Raw genomic sequence first — 10,638 nt, forward strand, 5'->3', positions numbered from 1 at the left:
AACGAATTGTCTGCATTGCAATGATTACCTATGGTAAATCTTGCTTTGCTGAACGAGTAACTTGGTTAACAAGCACAGTCCCAGAACAGATTATTCTCGTTAACCAAGGTTTCACTGTATTAGAAAAGTTTTCTTACTTTCTTCTGATGGGGGACAAGCCTTATTCATGGCAATTAATATAATAATGCACTCCATTCCAAGTGTATGGCCATTCGGATGCAATACTACAATGGGGAAAGAAGCTTCTTTCTGTCACCGTGAACATTTCGTTATTCTATGGGTGGAAGATAAGTCTGATATATTCATAGAGTTATAATATCAAGTTATGATTCTTACTGTTACAAGAGTCTGGAAGAGGCAGTAGAAGGTAAGGTACCACAAGATCTGACCACTGGTGTGACCACTGGTGAATCCAGGCACAAACCAGACGAGGAAGTAAGTGATGACTGCAAAGGGTGTGGACAATATAATCCTGTGTGTAAAGAAAGGAGAACATGAGAAGCGGTGAGATTGTATACAGTAATATTGCCATCATTACTTTGGAGCGGTGAATAGTAAAACTGTAATCCAACCAACGTGCCTGCACACACTGGATGACGCCAACTGGAGGCGATCATTTTACAATGTCTTCCCTTTCTCACAGTATTATTTTCCAAAATTCTGACCAGCAGCGATACAAACCCAACAACACAGGAATTGAAGCCACCGATTATAGGTACACAAGTAGATGACACCATTCAGCCAATTCACATATTCATCTCACACTCCTGGCAACATGTGCTTTCTTCCATGGGATGCTACATATAAGCTTACGTGTGTACATCCATACCAATCGGTCGGATCACTGACTGCTAAAGAACAGACCAGTCGTGGCTCTCCAGGAACGAGCTTGTGGCTGTCACGCTTGGGTCAGGACTCAGGAGACTGCTGGCCAATAGTCTATGGTCGGATATTAAAGAGAATCTGTCACCAGGTTTTGCCACCTAATCTGAGAGCAGCATAATGTAGGGGCAGAGATCCTGATTCCAGCAATGTGTCACTTACTGGGCTGCTTAGTGTAGTTTGGACAAAATTACTGTTACGTCAGAGGTAGATCATCATTAGAAGACTACTTGCCGTGCTGCCAGATAGTCCAGCATATAAATGAGCTATGCACAACTGCAAGATCTGCAGCAGAGAAAACATTGATTTTATCAAAATGACAGCAAACAGCTCAGTAAGTGACACATCGCTGGAATTCGGGTCTCTCTCTACATTATGCCGCTCCCTGATGAGGCAGCAAAAACCTGGTGATAGATTCACTTTAATATAGGGGTCTACACAGAGAAAAGCTGAATATATTTCTATAAAGACCATCCATATCTGTCATAATCTGCTGCTCAATTATCACTCAGGTCCACATCGCTGTAGATGTCAACATCTCTGTAGACCAAGCTCTGAGTGACAACCGAGGGTTTGGAGAATGGTGGAAGCTTAACGTATTTAGAACAGTTTAAAACAAAAAAAAAAAAAAATTGGCATAGGTCTCATTTTCGTCTTTCTACCATATAACACCTTTTAATCACTTGTGGGCATGGTTGAGTGGGAGGTGTAAGGCCAACGTTTCCAGCACACCAACAAGATTTACTATAATCTACGGACCTAGGTTTCTGCCGAACAATAGCCCAAGATGTGCCACGTTTATTATAGAGGTGTGTGGCCCACGTCCGCAGTCACTCTGCGCACTGTCAAGATTCTCTGGTGCCAGAATGTGACTGCAAGTATGCAACATTCATTTTTCCAGCCACATTCAGACCTCACCCAATTCACTTGTACTGAGCAAGGCCACGCATATCTAGTCGGCACGTGACCGCTTGCATGCAAATCCAGGTACAGCAGAATCTGGACAGTACGCACACAGCCCGCTGTGAGGTTTCAAGGTCTGTAACTGTTAAGGCCCAGTCACACACACAACGACTTACCAGCGATCCCGAAAACGATGCGACCTGATTGGGATCGCTGGTAAGTCGCTGGGAGGTCGCAGGTGAGATGTCACACAGTCAGATCTTACCAGCGATGCAGAACAGTACAGGTCGCAGTAGCGACCTGTATAACGATCTCAGCAGTCACTGTGACCCTGTCACACAGTGTCAAACACAGCGATGTGTCCTGCCCAGCAGGACATTGCCTTTGAAGAAAATGGCCTGGACCATTCTGCAACGACTAGAGATCTCACAGCAGGGGCCTGATCGCTGGTAGATGTCACACATAACGAGATCGCTAACGGGATCACTACTGCGTCACAGTAACCGTGACTCAGCTGCGATCTCGTTATGTGTGACGGTACCTTTAGTTTTGTGCCACAAGTCTAGACAACCCCTTTAATAAATTTATTGCATCTTTCCTAAGAAATTATCACCCCCCCCCCAATATCTCGAGATCTGTTGTGTGGACGCTGTGTGCCATTGTCATTAGAGGCAGGAAATCCTGTTATGTCACAGAGTAAAATCAGGCGGTACGTCAATGACAGTCTCTGATATAACAAATCAGCTTTTATAGATTTGAACGTGGAATGAGTCACAAGAGGAAGAGCTGACTGTATATTCAAGAGCACAGAGCCGTAAAAATGCTTATATAAACATACGGAAAAGATACAATTTCCTTTTGGAGAAAATGCTTTAAACTTTAATGTCTAAGCACATTTATAGCCCAAATACTTGATTTCAATAGAACATAACATAAGTAGAGGGCATTTATTCAGTAATGTACACATTAGCCAGAAAGGTCTATTTACACTGTAAGATTATCATGATCGAGCATTGCTATAAAACCTCATTGCATGCCTCAACAGGTAACCGATCGGCGGTTGTTTAGTGCTGCTGGTCGTCGGGTGTAAATACCCTTTAGGGTATATTTAGACACTAAAGCTAATTTTTCTGTATACAAATTTTGCTGGAAATCTGCTGTGGTTTTCATTTTTTGCAATGCAATCCAATGACAGTGGCGCAATGCTGCGGATGTGAACAGTTACAGCATACCACTTGGAAAGAGATTAGAAATATATATGATTCTTTTGAGCATGAGGTTTTGAAAACCTCATCCCCCATACATTGTACTGTAAGTTGTGTCAGATTTGTGGTGTGACTGTATGATGAACGTTTACAATAAATCCACCACATCTGACCATGAATGATATGTGCAGTCAGAAGGCAGGAATTAAACAGAATGACTGCTACACAAGAACAGTGCAAAAATCATTTTGATCTAAAGGAAAAAGAAATCTGTACAAGATAAAAAAACAAAAAAAAAAAACCTGTATGTTTCTTGCATCATATTCCTCTAACAGTAGCACACAGTATACAGCGTACACAGTGTGCAGCTCCAACGTACATCTGCTGTATGTAACTGCTACTCTATCCTGTGTGCCCTGTAGTAACCTCACTCTCAGCTGTCATTGACTGGCTAAACACTCCCTGCCCTCTGATTGGGTGGGCTGAGCCCCGGCTGCACACACCCAGAGTTTTCATTGGCTAAAACAGGTGGTGTGTTGTGCTTTTAATGAAGTTACCGCCTTTTTCCATTTTTGTACGTTAACTCATTCTTGAACCATGCCTTTGTATCTGATCAGGCGAGGGCCACGTCACAGGCAAAAAAAGCGCCCGCGTGCACTGAAGAATCACACAGCACCACGTCTCCTATATGATTAACCGCTTACATGCCCACTTACACTTGTGCAAGAGGGAATAATCAGCAATAATGTCATTGTGACTAGCATTTAGAACAGCACAACATATGTGAATGACAGATCTGTGGGCTTTTCTACAAATAGTCCTTTTAAAGCAACATTTAAGCTTAGTTCCTAATGCATAAAGGAAATCAGATTCCTGGAGTATTCCAGTATAAGGCTGATGCACAAATGTACCTTTAGGCTTTGTGTGCACGCTGAATTTTTGTGGGGACCACAGAGATGCACGCTTGTGGTCCCAAAATAACGCACCCTCGGAATGCATTTTTGACACGTTTTACTGCGGTTTCTTAGGGTAAGTTCACACAGTGCGTTTTTCGGGTGCGTTTTTGGCCTCAAAACTGCATGACTTTGCTTCCCCAGCAAAGTCTGAGTTTTCATTTTTGCTGTCCGCACACAACTTTTTTTTAAGCTGCGTTTTTGAGCTTAGAGAAAAAAAAAAAAAAAAAAAATTGACATGTCAATTCTTTCCTGCGTTTTTCTGCGTTTTCCCCTCATGCAATGCATTGGTAAAACGCAGATATCAAAAACGCAGCAAAACGCAGCCAAAAACGCACCAAATCGCAGTAAAAACGCATGCGTTTTTTGCCGCGGGTGCGTTTGTGCGTTTTTTAGCGGCCAAAAACGCAGCGTCAAAAAAACACAGCGTGTGCACATAGCCTTACAGTGTTTTTTCCCAGTGCATTTTTTTTAAAGTCTAATTTATTGACAGAGTGCTCAAGAACGCTGGCAAAAACGCAGAAAGAATCGACATGCTGCACGTTTGTGGTCACCACAAGAATGCAGGCAAAAAAAAGCTGCAACGTGCACACAGCAAAAATGAAATCTTATAGACTTTGCTGGGGAAGGAAATGAATGCAGTTTTGGGACCAAAACTGCAGGCAAAAAACGCGGCAAAAAACGTAGCGTGCGCACAAGGCCTTATGATGTGTATAGTGTAGTATGATAGATATACATATGTATGTAGATCTGTAAAATGTATACACACACACACACGTGCACACTAGCTGAACGTTCACAATTTTCCACACGTTATACACATATGCACAAGCACTTGTTTAAAAGCCGATTTTTCGATGTCTGAACATTGGGATTGCATGCATAGCGTGAATGATATATATTCAGGCAATAGCAAACATATGCTTAGTGCTTGGGCATCACAGCTTTTTGTGGCACATATGTCATACTGCTAAAAATCCAGAGAACCCCAAGGCTGCCTCCAATACTACAAATTAAACAAACTGTTAATGTACAGTCATGTAATGCTTTCGAGGCTGTGTAAATATAAAAGTATATCTCTGTCTTCAAATGATCTCCTTCTGTAGATAAGAGAACCTAACAAGTCACCTGATAAATAGCTCCTGTGACTTTACTGCTACACTACCCATTCATTCAGAATACAGGATCTGTAGCTAAATAAATAAGTGATAATGAGTAGGGTATGTTATTATCTGATGTCACCAATTCAAATCCTGTAGAGCTTTACTCTATTCTCCTTGATTTATGGAATATAAAGACATGCCACCCAATACTTTTGCCAGAGTTGACACTCGGGGTCCCCTCAGATTTTGACTCCTATTGTTGACTGATCTGTTGCTGATGATTTGACACTTAGTATAGAAACAAAAAGCTGTAAATGTTAAATGTTAAAGATTGCAGTCCTGCAGGCCATTTTAAGCTGGTCATACACAGATAGCTGTCAGACGAAGATTGTTTAACCAACGCTCTCCCATACACAGGAATGCTCAGTCTAGCTCCAGTGTTCTCTAAGGGCTGTTTCACATCTCCGAAACAGCCCTGAGATGCTGCCAGAATCACCTAGTAGTTCAGCCTATATCCCTCCTGAACTAAAGGCATGGTAGGGTCCTTCTGTCCTCCAACAATAAAGGTCCTGTCCTGTTTAACTTTCTAAAAGGAGAAGCTGAGCAAAAATTATTTCTTTCTTGCATTTGGGAAAAATCATTCAACAAAAATGAACACACTGCCCAAAGGCTGATGAGAATCTCATTCAAAACACTGAAAAATAGTTCTAACCATGAAAAAAAAATAAAAACAAATGAACGAGCCCTTAGCTATGAAGGATAAAATAAAATCACCCCACTGCAAAGCAATCCAAATCCAATGTTGAGCAAAGATACAAATAATTTGCTTTAGTTTGAGTTATATAATGTTTTTTCTATATTAGATCCAGAACACTAATGGTTTCTAGTATTTCACAGCAAACATATTGTAATGGTAACCAATAGTGTTGAGCGAGTAGTTAATTATTCGTATTTTCTATGCTGTTAGTGAGTATTGTCCGCTACTCGCATATTCGTTATGAGTAGCGGGCGCAATATAAGTCAATGGAAAATACTCGCAAAGTAGCGAGTAACCCGAAAGCCATACTTTTCGTGCGAATAGTATGGCTTTTGGGTTACTCGCTATTTAGCAAGTGTTTCCCATTGACTTACATTGTGCCCGCTACTCATCATGGATATGATAGTAGCGGACAGTACTCACTAAAAGCATAGCAAGTACAAATAGTTAGCTACTCGATCAACACTAGTAACCAGCAGTATTTTGAACGCTGATATAGATACGAAAATAATGAAAAAAAAAAAAAAAATCTGTAAAACTGAAATATAGATTTTGATATCACCTACCAAGGCATCAATCGGCCAAATCCTGTCCAATTACTTTTACTGACAAAGAATCCCACCAAGGGGTCTGTAATAGCATCCCAAACCCGGCCAGTAAAAAGAATGATGGAGGCATAGAATGGAGCCATCTAGAATTAAAGGAAGAAGGTGTAAATGACACCAGAGATAATTAATGTATGTAAATTACATGATATCTGAGCATGTTACCTGTACCACATCCAAGAGGTAGATTTGCAGGAAGAATCCCAGGGCACAACCGGTGATCTGATATGGCGCCCCACCAATGGCATAACATATTTTACTGCATATGGACAGCTTGTGCTTCCCTTGTCGGCCCTTTAGTATAGAAAAAGAGACATGTATGTGTCAAGGATAGAGGTCTTTTTACCCACACAAGATATACTGTACAATACGGAACATATAAATCAGGGGAGATCATGCTCTCAGCTCACAGGTATGTTAATACCCTTTCTCCCAGCTTTGCCAAAAACAGGATATAAAAAGTCACAGCGTGCATTGCAGGGGATAAAATATACTGTATGTGACGTATATACAGGACATATAACGATAGACTGCATTTATTTAATCTATTTGGGATTAAATGGAGCAAGATATAATGTAATATTTACTGCTTTATTATTGTATGGTAGGCGTCTACCAGAGGAAACTGTTGCATAGACTGTGGTGACCACTTCCGCTCCCATGCAGGGGGTAGACGCACCACACACAGTGGGTCCTGCACAGGTAAAGATGTACTTATCACATTGATGTCACAGGAACTACCTTAGGCCGAGCGTTTAGATCTATAGTAGACAATAATACAAGTCTAACCCAAATTATTTATTGTTACATTTCCCTTGTAAATAATGGCTGCCTGTGGATACAGCCATATACAATAGGTATATTTCCTTCCCCCTATCTCACACCACACATTTTCGCTTTGAATTCTGGATACAACATCCGGAGCCCCATGGTCCATCACTAGGACCACAGATGGGGCCAAGTGTTCCAGCCATAATACCAACCCTTTGTTTCATAAGGACTTATTTTGGGGTATGTGCACATGATGTGTTGTTTTTTCCAGAGGGATTCCGCCTGTGTCACAAGAAAATGGACATTATGCTCAGCAATGTCAAAATGACATTGCTGTGCATATGTTCTGGCTTATAATCACTTTTAACCACTTCATGCTCCGGAAATCCTTGATTGGTTAAAAGAAACATTTTCCATAACAAAGCTGCCTTCTCTCTATCATAGAAAATAAAGGAAAAGACTGTTGTGAAAACAAGTGCAAAACTGCAAGCAGACCGGAGATTGTTCGGCAAAAAGGCCACTGACTATCGTGAAGAAGCTCTGTTATAAAAAAAAAAAAAAAAAAAACTCCAGCCAAGGAGAAGTTGAGAATAGCTGTCACTAGTGATGAGCGGGCACTACAATGCTCAGTACTTTTAATGAGCAGTTGGATGCTCAGATGAACGCGACACGTGTAGTGAGTAATGGAAGTCAATGGGGAACGCGAGCATTTCAATAGTAATGAGCGAGCTCTTCCATGCTCTGTACTCGTAACGGATGCTCAGATGGGTGACACTGAGTATAATGGAACTCAATGGGGAACTCAAGCATTTTTCTGGACTTCCCCCATTGACTTCCAATATACTTGGTACTCGACATGCACCCATCAAAGAATGGTAGTGGTCGCTTGTCACAAGTCAGTGTGATCACTGACAGTTTCCAGCTGCCAGATCCCCAATAATCAGACGTCCGTTGAGCAACCACTAGAAAGGGTGTTGCTCCCGCTGGACATCCCCTTTCAGATATGTATAGATGTACGCCATATACTACTGTGCGATAGTAATTCCTGCAGAAATTACAAAATGTATGAATCTTAATTTACATCACCATGGAAATATTGAGCATGACACTTCTCCATGGATATTATACAACAGTCGCACACTCATTGAATTAAATGGTAAATATGGTGTGCATTTTCTAATTAGTGTTACTAAAATCTGACTCAACATGTGGAGAATCGTGCCTTTCCGGCTGTAGCCAAGCACAGCTGACATCCCTTTATATTCCAGTCACAGTTTACGCCCCAGATTTGTGGGCGCAGCCCTTGATGGACCGATACGAATCCTCCTTATATCACCATGAAAAGAGTGCCCCCTAATAACCTCCTGTGGGACGGGGGACAAGGTCATATTTAATTTTTTTGAGTATGAGGTTTTGAAAACCTCATCCCCCATACATTGTACTGTAAGTTGTGTCAGATTGTGGGGTGACTGTATAAGCAGCGTCTACAAATAGGTTTTAATACTCTAACAATGAAAGGGGATGTGACAATATTTTCTATAGGGAAAATAGAACTACGGTAGTTCTGAAGAAGAGAGTGGAGCCTAAAAATACTCCACGTCTTATTTCAGCCCATTTTATTTCTGTATCTGATCTGGGTTTGTAGCTGCACTATAGGCAAAACGGGTATTCTCTGGCCATATCCACAAGTGTGAATGAGGGAAGGAATATGAAATATAGAGGATGTCATCTAGACAGTATGTGTGGTGAGTACGTGTCTATGTACAGTGATCTCCCAGGGGCGGCTGCCACTCCAGGACGAGATAGTATGGTATAAATATGCACCAGTATAGGACACGCACACATTGATCAGTATAGGACACGCACACATTGATCAGTATAGGACACGCACACATTGATCAGTATAGGACACGCACACATTGATCAGTATAGGACACGCACACATTGATCAGTATAGGACACGCACACATTGATCAGTATAGGACACGCACACATTGATCAGTATAGGACACGCACACATTGATCAGTATAGGACACGCACACATTGATCAGTATAGGACACGCACACATTGATCAGTATAGGACACGCACACATTGATCAGTATAGGACACGCACACATTGATCAGTATAGGACACGCACACATTGATCAGTATAGGACACGCACACATTGATCAGTATAGGACACGCACACATTGATCAGTATAGGACACGCACACATTGATCAGTATAGGACACGCACACATTGATCAGTATAGGACACGCACACATTGATCAGTATAGGACACGCACACATTGATCAGTATAGGACACGCACACATTGATCAGTATAGGACACGCACACATTGATCAGTATAGGACATGCACACATTGATCAGTATAGGACATGCACACATTGATCAGTATAGGACATGCACATATTACACACACACACACACACACACACACACACACAGTGCTGTGCTTGCCCACAGCAACTAGGCTAAAGTAAGGCGTGCCCGCTTTGGCCAGTGGTTGCCCATCTACACACATTCCTATACCTCCTTGGCCCCACAAGGTCACCGGCCGGCGATAAGTTACTGTGGACAATTCCTGCCTGGGGTTGCTATAGTGACCGTCCGGGAATTGCGCCAGGAAGAGACTTGATACTTTTTGAATAAAACAGCATTATTGTTCTGCCATGCTGGAATAATGAACAATAGGGAGGGATGTAGAGGAATGCAGTGCCCTCACCGATACCCACTGTGCATTGCCCCTCCATGTTCCCACAGGTCTCCACGTCAGAAGTCTGACAGAAAGGCCATAGGAAACTAGTGCATCCCTGGAAAGTACACAGTGTCTGTGACAGGCAGCCATAGGAAAGAACTTGACCTGCCTCAATGACAGGGAGCAGTCAGTCACATGTAGTGCGGGCTATACAGTGTGATGCCGGAATCACTCCCACCGTCCCCTGATGATGGGAGTCCCCCTGACAGAGATTAGGTAGTAAAGTACCTTCTCCATGGATTTGGACTGCTCCTGCCCCAATAAGCCGGCACAGGACGTGCTCTCAGATTGCTTCTCCATCCCGGGAAGGCAGCGGCGGGGTCCGCACACGGTGATAGTCCGGTACCGGGGTGCTGCTCCGCTGCCGTTGGGCTGGTCCGGTGTGGGGATGTGGCCGCCCGTGAGCTCCGGTACACGCTGCCGCCCGCTGTGCTCGGTTCACTGGCTCTGGCACATGAATGAAATGCTGCCGGCAGCCAAGCAGTCACGCCCATCTGAGAGCTGAAGTCTCTCCCCACTACCACACCCCTCCATGTGTCATAGTGAGTGGAGTGTGAGATAGAGAGTATGCAAGGAGGCACTCGTGGGATCCCAGAGATAGGTGACATCCTCACACTAGCGGAGCATCCCTGGTGTCTGCTGTGGGGCTAATGGAGTCATCCCTGGTGTCTGGTGTGGGGATAATACAAATATC

At 42.8% G+C, this 10,638-nt stretch overlaps 1 protein-coding gene across 1 annotated transcript in view; it reads right to left on the reverse strand.

Annotated features, from left to right (window-relative positions):
• The window catches only part of MFSD2A (MFSD2 lysolipid transporter A, lysophospholipid), a 43,087-nt gene extending 32,681 nt beyond the window's left edge, over positions 1-10,406 (reverse strand). The window contains exons 1-4 of the mRNA XM_075336213.1: positions 10,173-10,406; positions 6,574-6,702; positions 6,370-6,494; positions 337-472 (exon numbers count right to left, since the gene is read on the reverse strand). Coding sequence (XP_075192328.1) covers positions 337-472; positions 6,370-6,494; positions 6,574-6,702; positions 10,173-10,244 — 462 coding nt within the window. The 5' untranslated portion in view covers positions 10,245-10,406. The remainder of the gene's footprint in view (positions 1-336; positions 473-6,369; positions 6,495-6,573; positions 6,703-10,172) is intronic.
• Between the last annotated feature and the right edge of the window lie 232 nt (positions 10,407-10,638).

Source organism: Anomaloglossus baeobatrachus, chromosome 2, assembly GCF_048569485.1.
Source record: "Anomaloglossus baeobatrachus isolate aAnoBae1 chromosome 2, aAnoBae1.hap1, whole genome shotgun sequence".
In the NCBI taxonomy this organism is placed as follows: domain Eukaryota; kingdom Metazoa; phylum Chordata; class Amphibia; order Anura; family Aromobatidae; genus Anomaloglossus; species Anomaloglossus baeobatrachus.